Below are 23,715 nucleotides of genomic sequence, written 5' to 3' on the forward strand. Positions count from 1 at the left end.
TCAGTTAAATATGTTTACCTTATCAAACCAGCTCTATGAAATAGGTATAATTCCTGTGACAATGTACTTGGGCACCGTGGGGTGGCTCTCTAAAAACAATATAAAACAATAGCATCTAAGAAAAATAAAATCAAATTGGATTCTTACCCCATTTCTGTTATAGAAATGAGTGTTATAGAAAGCAACAGCTTTTTGGAATGAATTATTGACTTCATAGCAATAATCAGACAAGTATTTCACCATCCTTTCCAAAATGAATCTAATCCAAGAATAGAAGGGTACAAGTCGTATAAAAGAGGTTTCCATTTCAGCAGATTTTATTCTACTTTCAACCATTGTTTATAAGTGTTCTCCTTTTCCTGACTTCTTCCATTTGTATTATAATATCATAATAACACAAATACATACCACCATCTTTTGTAACAGTGGAAATTCAGGCACTAGATGTGGAACTGTCATCACTGCAAAGTCCCTCTCTGGAAACAACTCAAAAGCTTTGGGCAGAAAATCTGTGGACCTACAGGAAAAATAAACATTTTTTTAGCATTTATTATTATTATTATCATGTAACATATATATATATATATATATATATATATATATATATATATATATATATATATATATATATATATATATATATGAGGTTGTGTATGTATGATTGTGGTTGTGTTAGTGTAGAGTAGTGTGTTCGTGCCTTTTCGTTTATGTTCGTGTGTCTCCGTTTCTTTATACAACACGCCCCTCTTTCTTACGCGGGACATTCGTTTCTCATTTCTGCCACGTCAACTTACAGAGTAAACTCGGGTTCTTAATAAAGTACAGTGAAAGCTGTTACATTTTTGGCGTCCGAACAGGGACCCGAGTAAACTCAATTGTGTGGCTAGATTGGGATACTGGAAGACTGCCCACATCACTGATGATGCCAATCAGATCATTGTCAATGAGGGATTGACAACCTGGCTAATTGAATGGACGTGAACGATGTCAACAAAGCTCTGACAAGGCATTTGAGTCGGCAGATGACAGAAGTGTAAGCAGAGTGTGCAATTGTTACGGCAAGTGGAGTTTAACAGTGTGATGCATATAACCTGAAATCCAGTTCCGATATCTACGAGACTGAAAAGGGACAACGCCCACAACGTCCATGTATTACGCAACGTGTACTGATCCCACTGGCGAACTGCTAGTAACTGGTGCTTGGAAGGCGCGACCAGGTTCCGCAAGCTGTCTCATGTGGTATAACCCCTCGACTACTGAAACTTGCATATAAGGACCCTGTTTTAGCTGTCGGGACTGTGTAATTTGAATCCCGCGGGAATGAACTGTGAGTAACAGACTGTGTAAAACAATCTATTGTAGATCTACTGTATATATTCTTGTAAATATTTATGTTACCCGTATTTTTCTATAATCAATATTTCGCTAGATTTAGTAGTTAGATGTAAATATAGGCTGTGATTTAAGTCTTATTTGAGAGAGGTTTTCTTATTCAGACTAATATTTTAGGTTACGCAGCAAAACATATGAGGAACATGTTACCAAGCTGAGAGATGTGCTGGCACGATTGCAAGATCATGGGTTGAAACTCAAACCTAATAAATGCCGTTTATTTCAGAGGAAAATCCAATACATTGGACATATTGTTTCCAAAGATGGAGTACAAACTGATCCAGCAAAGATTGAGGTTTTGAAGTCTTGGCCTGTTCCAAAGTGTGTACAAGATGTGCTCTCTTTTATAGGGTTTGTTGAATATTACCGTCGTTTCATTGAAAATTTCAGTAAAATAGCTCGCCCATTGCATGAACTCACGAAGAACCAAGTGAATAAAAAGTCTAGAAAATCTCAACAAAATTTCAATTGGCTTCCAGAGCACCAGGATGCATTTGAAAAGTTAATAGATGCATGTACTAAATCACCCATCTTAGCATTTGCAGATTTCTCCAAACCATTTGAATTGTGGGTGGATGCCAGTAGAGTTGGTCTGGGTGCTGTGCTTTACCAGAATCAGGAAGGTCAAAACAGGGTAATTGCATACGCAAGTAGAGGTTTGCGGCAAAGTGAAAAGAATTATTCCATTCATAAATTGGAATTTTTATCTTTAAAATGGGCCGTTACAGAAAAATTTTCTGATTACCTGTATGGAAATTCTTTTATAATCAGAACAGATAACAACCCATTGACATATGCTAACGTCTGCAAAATTGGATTCCACAGGTCAACGTTGGGTGGCAGAGCTATCTAATTACAACTTTAACATTTTTTTTGTTTCAGGCAAGTCAAATGTGGAAGCAGGTACTCTTTCTCGAATTAGATGGCAGCAAGAGATTACAGTTGATAGTTACCAAGCTATTTTTTATAGTTTTCAGATCCAAGAGCCATTAATTGCTGTTTTTCCTTGTACAGAAAATGTGATTCCAAAGGTACTGTCTGCTTCTGTTCAAATAAATCAGAAAAAAGATTGGATACAATTGCAAGAAGCAGATCCTATTGTCAAAAATGTACGGGATATTTTGAAAGGTGTGAAGAAAAGAATGAGAGGGGAAGATGTAGAAAGTAAGACCTTTGGGAGAAAGATAGAGAGAATGGTGCTATGTGATGATGCATTGTATGGTACAAGATGATCTAATGATGGGTCAGTAACTAAACAGGTAGTTCTACCAGAAGCCTTTAGAAAAGACGCTTGGCATGGTTGTCATGACGAAATAGGTCATCTTGGGAGAGACAGAGCTGTAAATCTCCTTCAACAGCGTTTTTATTGGCCCGAAATGACAAAGCAAATGTCTCAACACATTAGTGGTTGCCCTAGATGCATAAAATGTAAAACGTTGCCCACTGCTCGTGCAGAGTTATGTTCAATTTCTTCCTCTGCTCCCTTAGAATTGGTCTGTATGGACTTTCATTCAATAGAGGATGGAAAGGGTGGAGTAGGGAATATATTAGTTATTACTGATCATTTCACGAGGTACGCGCAAGCGTACCCCACTTCCAATCAAACAGCAAAGACTACTGCCAGAATCTTCTTTGACAATTTTGTGGTGCATTATGGATTTCCAAGTCATATTCATACGGATCAAGGCCGAAATTTTGAAGGGAAGATAATAAATGAGTTGTGTCAATTGGCAGGAATAAAAAAATCCAGAACAGCACCATACTACCCAATGGGAAACGGTCAATGTGAAAGAATGAATCGAACACTCTTAGATATGATGGAAATGCTAGATCCAACTCAAAAGAAAAGTTGGAAGAAACATATTGGCTCACTTGTGTACGCCTACAATTGTACCCGTAATAGTTCAAGCAATTTTTCTCCTTATTACCTGATGTTCGGCAGACATCCTAGACTGCCAGTTGATTTGCTCCTTGATCCTCCCAGTGTCAGTATGTCAATGATTTGAAACAGATTGAGCGATTCATATCGATTAGCAGCTAAGCATATTGCAAAAGCAGAAACATTTTGATAATAGATCGAGAGGAAGTGTAGTGGCGACTGGGGATCATGTTCTTTTGCGTAATGTCGCTTTTACTGGGAAGCACAAACTCGCTGACCGTTGGCAGAATGAGGTGTATATTGTCTCATCACAACCAAATAAAGACATTCCAGTTTTTACAATAAAGAGAGAAGAAGGTGTTGGGAAAACCAAAACGGTTCATTGTAATATGCTCTTGCCAATTTACGCACTACCATTAGAGGAAAGAGAGTTACGTGAGGAACAGAGAAAAAAAATCGACTCAGCAGACCGTCCAAAGAGAAGTAAGAGAAATAGAAGAAAACCAGTTTGGTATAATGGTAGCAACTGGGTGTTTTAAATAGCATATAGAATATTTATTTTATTTTTTTGTAAATATTGTACAGAAAAAACTAATAAAATGGAAAAATTATTCCTCCCTTGTCGTTTTGTAAATGGTGTGGAAACCATTTGTTGTTGGCAGGGGAGGATGTAACATGTATATATATATGAGGTTGCGTATGTATGATTGTGGTTGTGCTAGTGTAGTGTGTTCGTGCCTTTTCGTTTGTGTTCGTGTGTCTCCGTTTTTTTATATAACACGCCCCTCTTTCTTACGCGGGACATTCGTTTCTCTTTTCTGCCACGTCAACTTACAAAGTAAACTCGGGTTCTTAATAAAGTACAGTGAAAGCTGTTACAATCATTACAATATTATGCTTCTCTCTCTCTTGTATACACCTCGCATAAAATACTAATGTGGTCTTTGGCTGCTGTAATTTTTACCATTAACTTTTAGCATTGAGAAATGAAATAACAGTACTGTGATATTTTTATTTCAAACTTACCTCATTTCATATCTCTCGTCTATGATAAAAAGCTGTATAGAAATAGCATTCAGTTCTCCCTTATATTTGGGTACAAAACTCTTGCCAAGTTTAGGCATCGCCGGACTTAGGTGCTTGGAAAGAGTACTAGCAGTAGGTGGCTTCACCTTGAAAATATTTAAATACAATTACAACTATGACTCAAAGTACCTTTATCCTCATTCTGTGCTGTTGAATTATTGTTTAAAAATCATATTTTCATTTTGTTTGTGTATAGATGTGCAGGTAAATAAAACAACTTTAAATGCATCTTTCAAAATTAAGATTGTGTTTTTCAGATACTACAATGATGATAAATTACCTGGGCTTCAGTTGATTTTTTAGGTTCTGAGGGAGCCACACTGGCAGCTGATTTTACAGATTCTTTTTCTTCTTTCTCTTGTGTTTCCTTTCCCTCACTCAAGAGAGAAGTGTGACTGCCACCAATATTAGAGTCAGCCAACTTTGGCTGAGCTTGAACATCACCATCTAATTGAAGAAAAGAAATGACATTTTAACCAGATTCCTTATTTAACAATTATCTGAGGACTGTTATAATTTACATATCAAAACTAAATTTATAGAACTTATAACTTCTTGAGAAAAAAACTTGCTAAGAGCTTCATTTTAAAGCAAAGTAACACCTACTGATCAATTTCACAATTATAAAACAGAAGGAAAGTTTTGTATTAATAGTAACATTTATTTACAAGTAAACATTGGATGGTACATTTTCCTAAAATTGATAATTCAAAGCAAGACATTCTAACATACATTTTCTGCATCAAAATTAAAATACATGGATGTACAAAGTTAAATCATAAAATTACTTAAAAGCTAACAGTGCCCAAATAAGAAAGATGTTTTAAAAACTTTTGTACCTTTTCCAGTGTCAGTTGCAGCTGGACTTTTAATACTGCCTTCAGTTTTAGCTTCTTCTGTAGGTTTGTCTGCTGCACTGCCATCCACCTTTCCTTTGTCTGATTTCGCAGAGGCTGCTGACTTGGCTGAGGCTGCTGATCTTGCTGATGATGGTCTTTCTTCCTCTTCTGTGGTGTCTGATACAAATACAGCAGACATAAATTTACACAAACCCTAACTGAAACAGTGACTTCACATGAAAATATACACAAATGACTATTATTTATATAGTTTTTAAACTTTGAAAAGTTCTTAAAAGAGAGCAATTAAGCCACTTTTTGGTGCAGCTCATCTCTACTTATTTGTTTGTCTTTAGAAAGTTAAGAGATTTAAATACAATTGTAACTTGGGGGACATAGATATTAGTCATTTCACATTCAAATACATATAAACCAAAATACTTTCACCAAAACAGGAATAAATTTTCTACAAGGAAAAAAAATAATATTTTCTATTCTCTGCTGCAAAGCAAATAATTGAACCTGGTGAATGTCTTACGAACTATCATAAATTTAAGCACATTTAGTACCCACCTTGCTCTGGGGGTGGCTGCGGGGATGTCTGAGCCGGGGCAGGAGGCTCTAGCTCATCCTCTGGGTGTGGCTTCCTAAGACCATGATAAGAACCCAGCTCAAAGCAAGTGTTCAGCAGATCAACATTCACATCATCACAGATACTCATAAAGCCTATAGCTGTACCTTCCACCTAATGGAGGAAAAGAAAAACTCCAAAATAAATCTACAGGTCATATAAATGTGAAATTCTTCAGATGAAAGGTGGAAATTTTGCGGGAAGTTATGCTGCAATTGTAAAAAAAAAAGAGAAGAAAATATTTTTCAAAAACTGCTACTGACTGGCCAATAATATGTGTAAATTGACTTAACATTTTAGCGTTCCATTATTCAGAAGAAGATACGTAATATAATAATGATAATAGCTGGTTACCTCTGCAACTAAACACTGCATATTTTCATCCTGTGCCTCTATCAGTTCTGCCAAGAAATAATCTCCATATGTCATCTTCAACATATCACTCTGGCGATTGAATATTGGAGTTAAGTCATCATGGTCCTCCACACTGAAATTATTTAACAAAAAATCAAAACTTCACCAATGTGGCAGTGGAATAAACGTATTCCACTTGCACCAATAGCAGTGGCATCTATTTCAATTAGATACTTTTGCAAGTCTATGCCTTTAGTCCACTGATCATACTGTTGCAGACCTCATAAAACCATTTGTCCAAATAAAAATTTACAATTCACAATAAAATCCATAGATAATAGAAAACTTATTAGAAAAATCCCTAAATACTCATTAGTCAAATCAAACCAGTAATTTTGAAAAATATGAATTTTCACTAGTCCCACACCAAATCTACCTGCCAATTGCCTCAAATCAGTGGTTGGAGTAATCTGCATCTGAACTTTATTTAGGCTGCTACATGTAGGACATGCTGTATGCATATTAGCTTTTCTTAGAACTATTAACTTACGTGGCTTTCCTGACATGAAGCACTGGTACGTGAGAATGTCTGTGACAAACAAATACCACACAGCCCTCAGGACCCTTGGTTTCTTCCACATGTTCCATTTGTTGAAAGATAGCTGCTAGGGCCGAGTCTGGAGAACAAAGAAACACAGAAAACATAATAATAATAATAATGGTTCACTTTATTAGTAAACTAGAAGCTGACATTTTTGAAATTCTTATGATAACATTCCATTTTCAATTTTAACAAATTCATTAACATCCTTTACCCTTGTCCTAAATTAATGCTTTTCTTATTCACTTATTTCACTTATTTATTCAATCATTTATTCATTCACCTTTTCCTTAAGATCTGCACCTAATCTTTAGTCTATTATATTCTATACACTATTATTATAATCATAGTTTAATTAATCTTTTATTTATTTATTTATTTATTTATTTATTTATTTATTTATTTATTGTCAATACAACACCTTCTACCAACCATAACATTCGACTTCTTTCTCAAAATTTAAATCACTAACATGAAGCAGAATTACCATTGAAAAACAAACATGTCTTTCTTACCTGGGTAGACACCATTCGGCACCACCAGAAAACAGAAGTGTGCCTCAGGGACAGCATTGTACATGGTCCTGATGATCTCCCTTGCAGCTCCATGTGAATACTCTGACTTGGCTACAAAGTAATGCATGAACAGAGTGTTCAGTGGATTGCACTGCTTGGTGTCGTAGTTGCTTTTCAGCCAATCTTCCCATTTAGCCGAATCCACATTTGGAGCATTTGGGTAATCAAAGAAAGCAGCATGGGCTAAGACTTCGTCTCTCTCATTGCTGAGGGTTATAGACAGCACAGCCTTCTCACTGAAAACATTAGACATATTTTATTATATAAGTAGATATCACAAATATCAGATCAAAGATGGCATTCATTCCTTGAATACATAATATTAAAAAAATATATATCATGTTCTTAAACAAGCACTATAACATTTCCTGAACAATTCATTATTTATTTCATAATCAAATATTATCAACATTTAACATCACACCAGAGAGAATTTTACACACTAAGAACAAACTTATATAAGTTATTATCTTATTACATAAAAGCTACTCGTCAGACTTACATCAAGTTAACAACATTGACTCTGCCAAAGAGTTCATCAGTGCTGGGCTTTACCAATTTGAGAATACTAGGGGCGTCTAAAGACTCCGTTCTCCTGGCATTGATCACCTCAGTAGCACCCTTACGTGACACTAAAGTTGTCATCGTGGATCTAGAAATAAGGGATAACATGGATATTTTATAAAATATCTTAAAAGAACATTAATCTTACTGCTGGAGATCAAAATGTATTCAAACTGAAGAGGCCAACATGTTGTCCATGGGAAACCGCAATGGAAAACTGAAGTAAAGTTAATGCTATGAGCTGTGAATCACTGAATGGAAGACTAGTCAACTGTGGTAAGTTATGGTTTCGTGGTATCGGTACTTAAGGTTCAAACTCGACGTGGATCATGTGCAACGTTACTGAACACTACAAAATAACTATGTCATATCTGTGTATTTTTATTCACAAGATCCATACGAAAAATTACTTCAAATAGAAACTGCACTGCGCTAAATAAGGACTCTTCAATCTGAAATTACACAAATTACTTTTGACATTATAATAATAAGAAAAACAAAAATCTTGTCCTGCATCCAGTATAATATAGACCTTTGACATATCTACCTGATTCACAGCGATTTCAGTTTTTTAAATATTGTACATCCAATATTATTTAGTCTGGGGTCGTCAGAGAGGCATCTAACTTCAAATCTTATCCGCCATTGCTATAGTCTCTATGGTTACAGGCAGCATATAAAGTGACGATGTCTTATTCTTCATTATAGATAACATTTAAAAATAAATTAACATTGAGAAAATTTAATAGATATATGTCAAAATTTCTTTTGTCGAAATTCTACCGAATTGTAAATTTTAACAATAAATCTTTCTTACCGGATGTGTTTTCGAAACTACTCTCACCTTCACCTTGATGTTGACCCAGTTTTTTCGTTGGAGTTTTGTTATTATTTGTTAAATTTTTTAGCACAAAACCAGACGAAATGGAGGTGGGAAAAGACGGCAAGATAAAGCTACCTAAGGTGGCGAAAGTAAGTTATTGATCACCCTTGTAGAAACTCCACAAAATGTAGAAAAACCTTGCTTTATGTTCAGTTTGTGAAGCACGTTAGATCAGAATGGTCGTTTGAAAAATCGTATTCCATGCGTATCCCTCCCAATGACATGAATTGAATGTATTTACAATTTGATTCTATTATGTTGTAAATAGAATATTTTAGAAAATTTTATCATCATGTAGATATCCATACAATCCAAAATATTGCTATTTTAACATTTCTGTATGCCCCCCCCCCCCCCCAATTTGTATTCTCATTCATAAATAAATAAATAAATAAAATAAAAATAAAACACGCATCATAATAATATTGATACCATGGGCTGACACTCTGACTCTGCTTTAGAATGTTAAATATTTGTTTCAACATTATATTTAGGTTGATGCTGTTTCTTGTAAGGAATTTTAATTTTTCTGTGCATGAAGGCTTTATTTTTCAAAATTTGTCTCATATATATATCATTTGTCTCACATTTACATGTTATAGGATGGTTACAAAAATATACATTTTTACACTGTTATCATGATTGATTTTTCTCTGTTTTAGGTCAAAAATAAGATGCCAGCCCCTGTTCAAATAACAGCAGAACAGTTGCTGAGAGAGGCCAAAGAAAGAGAACTGGAACTAGGAGCACCTGTAAGGGACCTACTTTCATTTCTTTCAACATGCCTTTGTTTGTTAGTGTGTTAGTTGTCTGTCAGTTGGCAACATTGTGCAAAAATTTTAGATGGATTTTGATGAAATCTTCAGGATAGGTTAGAAATGGTCAAAGAACAAATGATTACATTGTGATCTTGATCATCAATTGATTAATGGTTAACTATTAGTTAATTATTCGTCTTGACAGAGATCTGCAAGTTCTTTTCTAGTCTTAATACTGATATAATATGCAAAATGAGCATGATATAGTGTGCTAAAGGGTTAAATCTTGGTTGCAGTTATATTTTAATAAAGTTTAAAACAAACACACCTTATAACAGTATGCATTGGTTAATTTTCTTGTAGCCACCAAAGCAAAAGATATCAGATGAAGAAGAATTAAAGGCATACAGACTCAGGAAAAGGAAGGTGAGATTTATTTATTTGCTATATATAGTAATTTGATATCGAATCTTCATTTGCACTGTAGTAATTGCTCAAATAAAATATTTACCTCTAAAAAGCATGTGGATTGTTTCATCACAAATGTGCCTTTGCCCTTGTTCTGTTAATTCTCAACATATATTTCAATGATTTCAATAATTTCAAAGGCATTTGAAGATAACATAAGGAAAAATAGAACAGTGATGATCAACTGGATTAAGTATGCAGGATGGGAAGAAAGTCAAAAAGAAATACAGAGGTAAGAACCGCACTCCTGTAATATAAAAAAATAAAATCAACAAAAAGACATGCATCTTTGTGTTTTAAGTAATATCTTTGTAATAAATCTTGATATGTGAGGTTTGATAGTGTATTTGAAAAGGTGTGAATATTAAGTAGATATTGGAGTACATTTTACTAATAAGTACCTAAAAGCACAAATAATTGCAGGATAGAAATTGGGGTGTTTCCTTCTTTCAAAATTTACTAGTTTTTTGTAATGTTTTATAATCTGTATAGGGCAAGGTCAGTGTATGAGAGAGCTCTGGACGTGGACCACAGAAATATTACACTATGGCTCAAATATGCTGAAATGGAAATGAGGTAATTTGGTTTTATTTCATCTTTTTACTTTTTGTCCATTTTTACCTACATATTAATATCTATGAGTAGAGGGTTTTTACATGAACATTTTGATAGGATAGAAGCTCCCTCTATGAATTCTACAACTTTATGCAAAGCATTTTCTACCCAACAAAATCTCCTTAAGTCATGCAAGTTTTTGTGCAAGAGTTTTGGTTTTTCTTAGTTTCCTAAGAAATACAGCGTTAGAGCACAAACACCATAAAAAAGCAATGAGCATAAGGTATAAGCATAAGTATTTATAAATGGAATTGGGCTTAAAAAGACAATTTGCTATTTTTTCATGATCTTCCTATTCTAGGAATTGTCAGCTGAACATACAAGCTAATTTTCATTATTCACAATCATCCTTTTTTAGGAATCGTCAAGTCAACCATGCTAGAAATATCTGGGACAGGGCAATAACCATCCTCCCTAGAGCCAACCAGTTTTGGTACAAGTACACTTACATGGAGGAAATGTTGGGCAATATTGCAGGTGAGAGAATGCACTATCACCACATAATAATTTCTTTTTATTGTAACAGATGCCAATCTTTTTCTTAATTTCTTTTTAAAATGATTTTTAAATAGGAAGAGATACATGTGGAAACAACAATTCAAAGATTTAAAAATTCCTGCAAATTTACAAAGTGTAAAATATAATGATTGAAATAATTCATTCTGCTTGTATAAGTTCTTTAGAATGACTTACAGATTTCTTTGAACACTCCTAGGTTAGATCTACTGTAAGATTTATTGGATGAATTAATATATTTACATTTTCCACCAATGCAGGAAGCCGTCAGGTGTTTGAGCGTTGGATGGAATGGCAACCGGAAGAGCAAGCCTGGCACTCTTATATTAACTTTGAACTACGTTATAAAGAGCTAGACAGGGCCAGGAACATATATGAACGATATATCCTTTGTAGTGACTGTATCAATGTTATAACACATTTATTTGTTTATTAAAAGATGTTAATTTTTATTTGATTTAATTACATATTCAGTGAATAGAAATTCTTACATTTATAATGTAGCATTTGATTTCATTTCTGGTGGCAAGCTTCTGGCTTCATTTGAGGAGAAACAGTGTTTTAGATAGTTCCCTTTGTTAGGCACGTTTTTATAGCTGCAAAATGCTTTTTCATTTAAATTTTTCACAATTTTAAAGCAATTTACTTAACTGTTCTCACTTGTTCTGGTGCATCCAGAGGTTAAGAATTGGATCAAGTATGCCAAGTTTGAGGAGAAGAACAGCTACATCAGCAGTGCAAGAAATGTCTATGAAAGAGCTGTGGAATTCTTTGGGGAGGAAAACATGAATGAAGTCCTCATTATTGCATTTGCCAAATTTGAAGAGAACCAAAAAGAGGTAGTATTATTGAGTCTCACTACACATGCCTTGGTGCTATTCTCATAAAATTTGACATTCAGAAGCATAGTTTTCAAGTAAAATATAATATTTTTGTTTTTGTGAAGGAAAATATTGGTTGAAGTTCAGAAAAATTATGGTGCATCTTTGTTTTGTTATAGATTCTGAAAATGCTCTTTGTCAACAAAATGACAAAATAGATTTAGACATTTCATAGCTATGTTGTAATTGTCAAACAAACATGAGTCATTCACATTTTGTTGATCACATACATGCATACTCAATGTAATGAATGAAAATAGCATTGAAAAGTATCAAAATCATTTAATGATCTTTGCAGCATGAGCGTGCCCGTGTGATCTACAAGTATGCATTGGACCATCTTCCAAAAGACAAATGTCAGGAGATCTACAAGCAGTACACAGTCCATGAGAAGAAGTTTGGAGACAGAGCTGCTATAGAAGATGTCATTGTTAGCAAGAGAAGGTTTCAATATGAAGAGGTATTATTTGACTGTGTTACTTTGTCTACATTACAAAAAGGACTGCAATTTAGATATTATTTTGTGTCAGATATTCCCATAATTAGTTAATGTAAAGAACCAGATAAAAGAAATTGTTTTGTATTTTTCTCACTTGGTCAATGCACTATTCGAATTGCAGTGCTGATATTAAATATTAGAACATAATTATTTTGTAACTGTTCCTTTTCATAGCAAGTGAAATCAAATCCACACAACTATGATGCCTGGTTTGACTACTTACGTCTGTTGGAAAATGAGGGAAATGTGGACCAGACCAGGGACTTGTATGAAAGAGCCATTGCTAATGTGCCACCTTCTCAAGTAAGAACACAAAACTGAGATGTTAGAAAATTTCGTTCCACTTTTGTTAAATTAAATTTTCTATAAAAAATATCCATTGGTGCATTTGCTTTTTGTTTTTTCTAATGTTCCAGTAGCTAGATTTTCCTTGTTGAAATGTGTTCATAATTGAATAAAACTTGGTTTAATATTTTGTTTTAGGAAAAGCGCCATTGGAGGAGATACATATACCTGTGGATAAACTATGCACTGTTTGAAGAACTTGAAGCTCATGATACAGACAGAACAAGACAGGTCTACCAAGCCTGCATAGAAATAATTCCTCACAAGAAGTTTACCTTTGCTAAAATTTGGTTACTCTATGCTCATTTTGAAATCAGACAAAAGAATCTCCAAATGGCGAGGAAAATTTTGGTGAGTGATAAAACAATAAAAGTCTAAAAATTGATACCATATAAATTAATAATTTTCATTTAAAGATGCTTACCTGTTTACATAAATATGTGCATAAGAGATGCTATTTCTTGTATTAAGTAACAGTTCTGTCATTCTTGTTGATGCTTTCTCTCTTTTCCATAGTTTGCAGTTAAGATTTGATTTCGAAAGTACCCATGCCATTTATGTAATCGTATCATCTGTATACAGGGGGCCTCCATTGGCAAGTGCCCTAAAGACAAGCTGTTCCGCAGCTACATAGACATGGAGATCCAGCTTCGAGAATTTGACAGGTGCAGGATTTTGTATGAAAAGTTTCTGGAGTTCAACCCAGAGAATTGCACAACTTGGATGAAAGTTAGTATAAATGTTACATATTTAAAGTTTTGTTATTTTATTTTTATTTATTAGTGTATGAAAAGTCCAACACTAGCATCATAAGATAATGTGCAAAATTTTTGATATTTCAAAGTTGACATTCAGATTTTCAATATTAACTGATCACTGCTTCTACCTTTCCCTCTTTCTTTTTCTCTCATTTTTGAATCTTTGAAACACTAAAAAGAACTTTCCTGTCTAATAAAATACCATCTAAGGTATCTCTTATTATTCAGTGTTGAGTAATAACTACATATTATTAATTGATCCATTTCAGTATGCAGAATTGGAGACAATTCTTGGGGATGTAGAACGCACAAGGGCAATTTATGAGCTAGCCATTGGTCAGCCAAAGTTGGACATGCCAGAGGTCCTGTGGAAGTCCTATATTGACTTTGAAATAGAACAAGAGGAGTATGATAGAACCAGGAAACTATACAGGAGACTTCTAGAGAGGACACAACATGTTAAGGTAATAGTTTTTGTGAAGTTTTGAAAAGAATGCAGAATGGTAAAAGTTACACACCACAAAAATTAGTATTACTATATACTGTGTTTTATCAAATAAATTAGCTTTGAAAGGAATGTTGTAATAAGTACGATGTGCAACGTAAATATAGCTGTTTTTTTTCCAGAAATTTATTTTAGTGGCATATCATAGATTTTGATGACAAATAGTATTCCATTTCTTAAATTTCATTTTGTATGGAATTTTCAGTTCAAAAGAATATATTCAAATGGTGGATGTACATATTTAAATTATATTGCGGTATTGACTATTCATGTGGGGGTGGGGGGTATGTAAAGAGGTCACATTGGTGCAAAAAATGTTCCCTTATTCAGTTAATGTTATAGAGCAATGCTGAGTAGAATTATACATTAGGCCTAAGCCTATACAAAAGCAAACTAAACTTGTGTAGCTCACAGCTACACATCAGCTAATCCCTTACTGCCAAATCTTTGAAAGAAATTTGGTGAAAAAATCTGTTAACTGTGTAAAGGTAATGTTGCAGTTTGCTGCTTGACTTTTGGTTCACCTATAAATGTTGCCAGATGTGAAAATGGATAAGATTTGCATTCATGGTCTACTGGGCTCGCGCTGTGCCACTTATACTTGCTACGGTTCCTGAACAGAGGCTTCTTACCATCTGCTAGTAGATCCCATTATAGTGCAGAAAAGATTAGATTAACCCCCAGTTGCATCTTCCTCTCTTTGGAGCACGTTTCCTTGAAAATATTGCGAGTTGTTGTCAAGAAATCTTTAGGTGGTTGATTAAGATAGGAGATTGAATTAACAGATTAGTGGGTTTTTCTGATCATATTTTTTAACTGAGACATCTAATATACAAGAATTTTTGGACAGATTTCCTATGGTTTTCATGATATTTCAGTGGATATAATTTACGAGCCATTTTTCTTGTAGAATGCCTATACGTTAAAAATTATGGTCAGCAAGTCAGATTTTGCATAATTTGAAGAGGTAGAAAAAAGCTTGTGTGTATTTCAATCATTATTTATTCATTCATTCATTCATTCATTTATTTTTGTAAGCACAAGAGATTTTTTTAAATTTCAATCACTGTAGGTGTGGGCGAGCTTTGCCCAGTTTGAGCTGTGTATAGATGACCCGGACGCCAAGGAGAGGGCGCGGGATGTGTACAGAGATGGACACAAAGCCATGAAGAAGGCAGAGGAGAAAGAAGAGAGACTGATGTTGTTGGAAGCATGGAGAGAGTATGAGGTATGATAATTTATTGTGTATAACAGTCACAAGTAATTGACAAAAGCTGTAAATGCATGCAAGTTTAGGACACCTTCTTAGTGAAAAAACAAACAAAAATGCAGACAAGGATCATCGCAATTCAATCTCTGAAATATGATATAATCTATACCAAGGTATTGTGCCCAATTGCCTGATAAAGGTTATCCTTCATATACATGATGGTGGGTGTGAACACACACAAACGCACATGTATGCTTGTATGCATGCACACAAATGCACATGCACTCATACACACATGCAAACACACACATTTAGATTATATTCTTAAAAGTAATTTTAATACTCTGTACATTTTCACAATCATCTATCAACAGAAACAAATTGTTGGTTAACTTTTGGCCTAAAAAAAAAGGTCTCACGTGTTGAATTTACCTTTGGACCCTTTATCTTCAGCATGAGCATGGAACAGAAGAGTCACTAGCAGAGGTGGAGAAACAGATGCCAAAGAAGGTGAAGAAGAGGAAGAAGGTGCAGACAGAAGATGGGGTATGTATAAAGAGGCTGCACATTTCCAGGCCTTGTTGTCAGTTTTGAGGGTGTTCGTGTGGTGTGTGTGTGCGCATGTGCAGTCATGCATTTATGTGAGTAGGAGGCTAATTATATTTACAATGATAGTTGATTTTTTAAATATAAATTTAAGCAGTAAAATTGTGCAATTTCTGTTCAATCCCATGATTTCCTTTTTCATCTCATGAAATAATTTTCCCTACCTGATCACTGATTTAGCAAAACAATAGTTGACCCTTTTCAACATTATGTACTTAAATGCACTTATTTCTTGGTGGTCCCTTTCTAGCTTATTTGTTATTATTTTGAATATGATGCTGGGACCCGGTGTGAAGATTGCCAAGGATACAAGACCAAATTGATTAAATGCTACAAGACATTTATATGACTAGGCATTTATGTAATTTCCAATCTATTCAAAATGGTGAATTAGTAATTAGTTATCATAGCTTAGAGTTTGGTCATTGAGGTGAGAGAGGGTCCCTTTAGTTTATTCTACTCTTTGACAAAGGCAGTGATATTAGTATTGGAGCCTTAATTGGATAATTTTTTAAAAAGTGTAACATTAGAATAACTCTTTATCTTCATGCTTTGTTAAGCCATAAAGTACTCTTCTGAATACCAAAGGTCATCATAAGATCAGTTGGGTGTTCTGACTTTTTTACACATTACAGTGTCTGTTTAGATTATTATAAGTATTGCAAAAACTAGATAAATATTATTCAGAAGAGATCCACATTCGGTTATTGACTAACTATTAAAATAATCTTACTTGTTTAACAGAAGATACGTTACGAAGAAGGTATACATAGCTGTTAATCTTCAGTTTCCCATTTTGGTATAATGGAACTTTGGCATGATATCAACAACACAGAATGCTAACAAATTATTAGACGAGATGAAAAGATAGGTTTGTTAAAATCCTTGCAGGTATCACAGCTTAATTGATTGGCATATGCGGTGAACACTGATAAAGTGCCTGTTGTAGATGGCAGTTCACCATAGAAATACGAGAGCAATTGTGTTAATGCTAGGCCAACATGCAATTCTCATATTATGGTCATGTTCTGTTGCATAAGGCTGCATTTGAGAAACATGGCTTTGCATATTGCAAAGTGGTTAGGATGAAGTGTTGTTTTGCAAATTGACTAATTCTCTTCTCCTGTAATGTCACAATTAAATTAACGCAATGCCAAATAGTTTGGGCCAAAGCAGTGTATTTTCTTGAGAATTGAATTAGTTTTTTTTTTTTAAATGTGAATGCTATATGCATAATGACAGTTTTTGGCATTGAAAACATTTAGGATGTAACTGTCAAAAATGTATGCTTAATTATTGTATGCTTAAATGGGCAACAAATTTAATTTGAAAAATGAGGATATTGAAATGAGCTCTGGAGTGACTTTCAGCGACTCAGACTTTGTCCTTGCATTGTTAGCTGTGACACAATGTCACTGCACAGTATTTGTTCTTAATAGATGAAGGAAATTGTACATGGGCTCAGCATGGTGGTATTTTAATAGATTATTTTGTGATTGTGTAGAACTTCAATTAATCATGCGCTGCAGTCGTTAGTGCGGTTATTGCGTCTGGTAGCCGCTAATGGAACTGTACACATTCGGCCTTAATGTTTAAATCCCAGCTTTTAAAGCATGATCCCTGTTAAAACACTAACATTGCATTTAGGATTGGCATATTAATGTCCTAACATTTTTATGTAATTGATAGTGGCAGGTAGTAAAGAAGTTTTTTTAATATTTCGTAGAAACCATATTGCTGTTGTGTTTTTGTTGTTGCCCTTGCTCCAACCAGAAAAAAAATGGTGGCATTAAGACACTAATCCATGGGAATTGTACTTAGTTTACACAGGAACTTACTATATTATTGAATGTACATAATTCTATTATCCAAAGATATATTTTTGCTCTTTTGGAAGTAGAGATGTCTGTGTGACCTGGTAAAGTCATCATGTGAACAGGAATTCTTTCATTCCCAGACTTTTAATGTCCCTTTTAGAAAATAAAAAAGGCACTTGTCTGGAAATTTGGTACAGTGGTTGCACCAAATGTCTTCATCCTCCGCCCCATGCAGGGAGCTAAGGTCAGGGATCTACAGAAAAAATGGAATTCAGAGATTAATTACTCCCTTGCCAACCCCCATTATTTCAGTTTCCAGAGGAAGATGGCAGGTCTAAACCTGACTGGCAGTTGTGTTACCGAGTGTCATGCTACCGTTGTCTGCCAACGCCAGAACAATTGAAAAACGTGGACAGAAATATGAAAGTGGTTATCTCTCAATTATTGTTTGACTTTTGGATGCCTTGAAAATAGCCCGTGCAACTGTAGCATCCGATTTGCCGAGTGTGGTGTTTATTATGACTGTCAGGCTCTCATTGGGTGGTACATGTTGTCTAACAATGGGATGCCAGTTTTTCCTCTGATGGTCTTGATTCACGAGGATAATTTCTAGCAGCACGGAACTCCATGTAACTTTCAGTATGACTAATAGAGTAGAACAGCTTGGTAAAACACCCTCAAAATTGATCCAAGAGCCACTTGAGTGACTGCTGAGAATACTCATCCCTTTCTTTCCTGTAATTGAATTCTCTGTTACATAAGAACATGAACTCCATGGCAAACCACATGCCAAATCTTGAGCCACTTTGTTAACATACAGGAAAAATGCTGCTACACGGGGGGAAAGAATAATCAGTTGTCATTTTTAACACAGTGTACACTTGTCTTGTTCGTAGATTTTTTTTTTTTTTTTTTTTTAGTCTTGGGAAAAAAAAAAACTAAAATCAATTGAATTGACAAAATTCATTTTCACTATGAGATATCCTTTTATATTGAAGCATGTCCTGATTTTCAGCAGTAAGCTTCTGAAATTAACTTTTTGGAATTCATTATTTTTGAAGGACAGCACTCAAATTTCACTTTTCTTTTTAGACAGCCTGGGGTTTATCTGAAAGGTGTGTTACATCCTTCTTAAAGAAAGAATTTTTAGCTTAACCAATTTAACAGATGAAATTTTTGGAATATATATGATTGTTTCATGTGTATCTCTTGCTTGTTATTTTCAAGTATTAATGGACAGATTTTACTGTAACTGATCTTTTTGTCAGGTAAAAAGGATGCTATATTTCTGGAAGTCGTGGTTTGGGAAATGTTACTATCACCAATTAATTGTATTTAAATACATGATAAACTGTAGAGACATAAATAAAAATAGTACATAGTAAACAGATTTTTAAAATTTAAGGTTAAATTAGCATGAAAAATATTTTAAAAATAATTTTAAACATTTTGAAGGATTACATAGAAATATATCAGCTTTGTAACTTAATGTCATAAAACAGCAGTTTTTGTTATAAATATGTCTTATGCCTATATAAAGTGACCTGTACAGTAATTAAGCTTTAATTGAAAGGAAAAGCCTCATTTTTTTAATACTGTCAGTCAAAAAGGTGTTTAAGAAGCTCTTTTCAACAAATCATTTTTTAATTCTCTGGCTGAAACTTTCACTCCAAATGATTTAAAGTCAATAGTTCATCTGGTCAAACTCCACGTCCAATTTGAGATACTTGGCTTCTTCCTCTGACATGTTTTTGCAGAGATAAACACGGTTGGATTATTGATTTCTCCTTTCCTGTTGTGTTTCTTTGGTGAAATATTGCTGGCTTCCATGCTGTTGATGGTAGAATGTAAAGATCAACACAGTGGGGTGGGCCATTGCTGTTCAACCTATTGCAACTGTGAACTCCCAATCAATTGTTTTCTCTTAATCTATCTTATTATCGATATTGATCCTGCCGAAAGGGCGAGAAGGGTCATCCGTCAGTCTTGGTGTGGTTCAGCTACTGTTTAGAAAATGCTGCCAACAGATTCTACCACCGTTGCTTTCAGATATAATTATAAATACAGCTTGTTTCTCAGTTAACTTTTTTTACAGGGAAATATTGAGAGCGAAGCCCAGCTTCTGGTCTATGCATGTGTGTCCCATCTGTTTGCTGGTTAAAAAAAGTAGTTGGGCGAAACTGAAGGGGAATTGGAATGAATTAAGTGAATGGCTAAAATCCAAGGTTGCTGATACATGGCAAATATCTCTTTAAGTTGATGGGTCTTTTTTCTCTCTTTTTCTGACATTTTCTCAAAGGTTGAACTAAAATAAAGCGGTGTGACATACCTTTTTGCATTGTTTTGCTGATAAATGTACCAGATTTTTATCTGAAAGATGAACTGATGTTATTGTTACAAATATAAGGTAGAATTATTCAAGTTGTTATAACCTTGAGACACCTAATGGGATTGTACATAAGATTTTCTTATATGTACTCTTTAAAAAAAAAGTTTATTGTGTTTGTGTATGTGTGGGTGCATGTGCAAACTGTACACTGTATTCTAAATTATTGTTTTCATTGGATTGCCTTTTGGTTTCAGTTGTTTCAATTAACATTTTACTGTAGAAGATCCATTATATTCTATAATGAGTGTACTGAGTATTATTATTATTTCTAAGTGTACCTTAAAATGATTATATAAAGAATGTAAAATGGAAAGGGGTTGCCTAAAACTTAATGAAGAATTCTTGAAATTTAGTTTATTCATAGATGAAAAAAAAATTATCATATTTTGCAACTGAATTCAAATTAAAAAATATATCCATGTACATTTACATGATTTACATGTCTTCTTTTTATTCTTTTAGTCTGATGCAGGATGGGAGGAGTACTTTGACTACATCTTCCCAGATGATGAGGCTGCCCAACCAAACCTCAAACTGCTGGCTATGGCCAAGATGTGGAAACAGAAGCAGTTAGAACAGGATAGTACCACGGAGGAGGAGGAGGCCACCCCTGGTCCTTCAACTGATAGCTGACCATCCACTTGGCCCAGCTTAGTGATGGGGGAAAGAACTGTGCAAACTGGAGATGTGTTTCTTTATTTTATTATTTATTCATTTATTTTTTATTTTTTTATTTTAAATTTTTTTTGGTGCTGTCATCAAAGTGACACACCTAGTTTTGTGACCAACAAAATGTTTTTTTATCCAGTTTCACATAATGCTCGTCATAACAGAGTTGCTAAATTTGCTGTTCATTGGGAAAGGAAATTAAGCAGACAAACTCTGTAGGTCATTAGCTAAAAGACATTTCATGAAGGGTTTTCCTCTGTGGTTCTGCAAATGAAATGTCTTTGACAGTATTGCTGTAGTTAATACAACTGCCGGGAGCATTAACGTCCTGCTGATGACATTAACAGTAACACTGCTGCTAAAGCAATACACTGACCACTGCAATCATGGCAAAAAAGTAAGGTGTCTTTGTTGGTGGTCAAGCAGCTGACCATACTGCCCATGAAACAAGCATGTTGATGGTAATCGAAAGAGAATACAAGAAGTTTTGCACCATCTTTGTAATATGTTGGCAGGGCTGTAGGTGTTGGCAGAGATGAGGCTGGGGACAATTTGCAAGTTGGTAATTTGTACTGCATGCAGCACTAATCTACACACTGAGTGTGGAAGAAGTAAAAAAAAATTCCAATGATGGCCTGAGTAAGAAAGAGGCTGATAAAATCTTAGGAAGAAAGGGGAAAGGTTTTCAAAAATAATATTTTAACCCCCCCCCCCCCCCTCCCAGCCTACAGCCCTGTCTTGGTCATATATATTATTATTATGTAAGTAGATACAGATGTACAAATCTTAACAGTAAAGTGCAGATGTAAAGGTACTGTACAAAATTGAGGTCTTGTAAGTACAGAGCAAATAAAATTAGTGACTAAACAATTTTTGTTTTAGTTTTGAACCTCGTTAAGCATCAGGCAATATGAAACGGAAAAAATAAAAAATAAACTTTTTGTTGATATCATTCAGGTGTTCGTAGACTTGGTTATAAGTTTCATCATCAGAAATAAAGCAAATACATGACCTTGATAACTGTTATCAACTATTTTGCTTCTCTGGTAGTATTTTGTACAACTCTTTTACCAAACCTTGAAGGACTTGACCAGATGCGTGTTCTTTGAGTTGGTCATAATGTTTCTTATGAACTGAAAGTGGCAGATACAGGCCGTTCTTCAAATGTTTAGGTGCAAATTTGATGTCTGGGAGGTAGGGGGCATCTGCTTCTGTCCTGTAAAAATTTACGTAAAGTATTTTTATACACTTATGTACCACCAAAACATTCAAACTCATTTTAAAGACATAAAAAATGATTGAAAACTTTTTTGAAACAATGAGTGAATTTTTTCTGCTGAAGACTTGGGGTATTTTTAGAGATGGAGTTTTTGTGAGGTTTTTTTGGTCAAAATTTCATTAAGTTTGTTTTGGGTTTTTATGTGCTGTCAATCAGTCTGAGAAAAGGTAGTTTGTTTTGGCTTATTTTGTTATTGGTGGTTTAAGAATAGTTAACTCAAATAGTTGAATCTATTTCAAAAGAGCTTTTGACAGTTTAATTTAATTTCTGCAGGTTTGGCACCAACTCCGTTAAATAGGGCAAAGCAGTGTTGTTCTTAGCCATCAGCTATTGGCAAAAAAGTCACATTTATTCTCTCTCAGTTGCTTTTAAGAAACTGAGAAGGGCACAGAATTGGTGTCTTCAAAAAATACAAACCACAGCCTGGTTCAGGGAGACACATAGGGCAACAGGTTCATTAACATGCACATGCTCGAGAAAATGTCATTTATCATTTTACCACATCTGTAGAATGTTATGTTACCTATAGCATGGGAACATGATTTGGGAGTCACGAGACAATAATTCTGTCACCAGAAACTTGATGACTATGACAGAAAAATGTCCTCTCAAAGGGAACTGTTCCCAGATCTTGGAGGAGTAGTTGTCATGAGACAATGATGATGTCACCTATTTCGTTCCCACTGCTTGTCACTGAAAAACAAATGTCTTGTGAACGTGACAGAGGAGTCACAAGGAAATGATTTTGACACCAAGTGCTTCGTAATTGTGACAAAAACACCACGACGGATAAAACCTACGTACCCAGTGTTCTTATCGACACCTTAGGTGTTTGAACTTTCACTGTTTACCAGCCTTACTGTCTCAGTGCTTGGTTCAGAGTTTGCCATGGGCAATGCATTTTGTCAGCATGAAAAGAAAATAACTGTCACCGCAGTTGACGTCACAGTACTGCTGCTGCTGTTTGGGGAATTGGTGCTCAATGTTGAGCCAGAAATTGTAGGAATGTTGTTTTTCTCCACTTGTAACCACTGAGAACAAACTAGATTCATTTTGTGCAAACACTTCCCTGGGATACCTACTGTTTCTGTCATGACTGACTTCAGACCTTTATTACTGCTATTTTTGTTAGGCACATTTATTTCAAAATGCAATATTGCATGACTCTGGCACTGGTCCGATGCAGTTTGAGCACAAACCATCGGCTTGAAATTGTTTTCACGACTATGACAAGAAAAATAAAATGTAGGAAAAAAGTAATTTAATTGGACCAGAACGATAATGGTTCTTGTCACAGTGAGAGTTTTGCATGCTATTAGTACTGTTTACACTAGGACTTTTTAAAAACAGAATTTTGCCTCAGCCATTTTAATTCTTTGTCAGCAAATGCCATCATTAATGTTGGTATGCTGATTTACAGTTTAAAGTGGTCCTTGTCTGAACTGACTTCAAATCTGAACTGATCATGAGCCACATGCTGTCTGCTACAAGACTTGATCTGAAACCCAAATCACTATAGAGAAACAATAGCAACATTAAGTTTCTGCCTTAACATTATGACGGAGCATCAGGAGAACGAAAGCTGGCAACTTATCT

At 34.7% G+C, this 23,715-nt stretch overlaps 2 protein-coding genes across 2 annotated transcripts in view; one reads left to right on the plus strand and one right to left on the minus strand.

The window, feature by feature from the left end:
• Nucleotides 1-8,602, minus strand: part of LOC106158842 (cilia- and flagella-associated protein 61) — a 30,256-nt gene extending 21,654 nt beyond the window's left edge. Inside the window, exons 1-11 of the mRNA XM_013534945.3 lie at nucleotides 8,469-8,602; nucleotides 7,860-8,009; nucleotides 7,298-7,593; nucleotides 6,732-6,858; nucleotides 6,182-6,314; nucleotides 5,770-5,941; nucleotides 5,197-5,373; nucleotides 4,638-4,804; nucleotides 4,298-4,443; nucleotides 409-517; nucleotides 19-89 (exon numbers count right to left, since the gene is read on the minus strand). Of these exons, the coding sequence (XP_013390399.1) occupies nucleotides 19-89; nucleotides 409-517; nucleotides 4,298-4,443; nucleotides 4,638-4,804; nucleotides 5,197-5,373; nucleotides 5,770-5,941; nucleotides 6,182-6,314; nucleotides 6,732-6,858; nucleotides 7,298-7,593; nucleotides 7,860-8,002 (1,541 nt within the window). The 5' untranslated portion in view covers nucleotides 8,003-8,009; nucleotides 8,469-8,602. The remainder of the gene's footprint in view (nucleotides 1-18; nucleotides 90-408; nucleotides 518-4,297; nucleotides 4,444-4,637; nucleotides 4,805-5,196; nucleotides 5,374-5,769; nucleotides 5,942-6,181; nucleotides 6,315-6,731; nucleotides 6,859-7,297; nucleotides 7,594-7,859; nucleotides 8,010-8,468) is intronic.
• Nucleotides 8,603-8,750: 148 nt separating this feature from the next.
• Nucleotides 8,751-21,792, plus strand: LOC106158845 (crooked neck-like protein 1). Its single transcript, XM_013534952.2, has 16 exons — nucleotides 8,751-8,893; nucleotides 9,467-9,556; nucleotides 9,926-9,988; nucleotides 10,171-10,262; nucleotides 10,523-10,606; nucleotides 11,004-11,122; nucleotides 11,422-11,544; nucleotides 11,822-12,000; nucleotides 12,341-12,502; nucleotides 12,716-12,844; nucleotides 13,025-13,237; nucleotides 13,469-13,615; nucleotides 13,914-14,108; nucleotides 15,222-15,377; nucleotides 15,813-15,905; nucleotides 20,634-21,792. Exons 1-16 carry the CDS (start codon nucleotides 8,846-8,848, stop codon nucleotides 20,802-20,804), a joined length of 2,064 nt encoding a protein of 687 aa, XP_013390406.2. The 5' UTR covers nucleotides 8,751-8,845; the 3' UTR covers nucleotides 20,805-21,792.
• Nucleotides 21,793-23,715: the final 1,923 nt, after the last annotated feature.

The sequence above is a fragment of the Lingula anatina genome, chromosome 2, assembly GCF_051362555.1.
Source record: "Lingula anatina isolate TDL-2025a chromosome 2, LinAna3.0, whole genome shotgun sequence".
NCBI lineage: Eukaryota > Metazoa > Brachiopoda > Lingulata > Lingulida > Lingulidae > Lingula > Lingula anatina.

Excerpts from the sequence above, each read along its gene's own strand:
- LOC106158845 (XM_013534952.2), top strand. The coding sequence starts at position 8,846 with ATGGAGGTGGGAAAAGACGGCAAGATAAAGCTACCTAAGGTGGCGAAA. Across the intron at positions 9,989-10,170 it reads ACAGACTCAGGAAAAGGAAG|GCATTTGAAGATAACATAAG; the intron begins GTGAGATTTATT and ends ATAATTTCAAAG. Across the intron at positions 12,845-13,024 it reads CTAATGTGCCACCTTCTCAA|GAAAAGCGCCATTGGAGGAG; the intron begins GTAAGAACACAA and ends ATTTTGTTTTAG.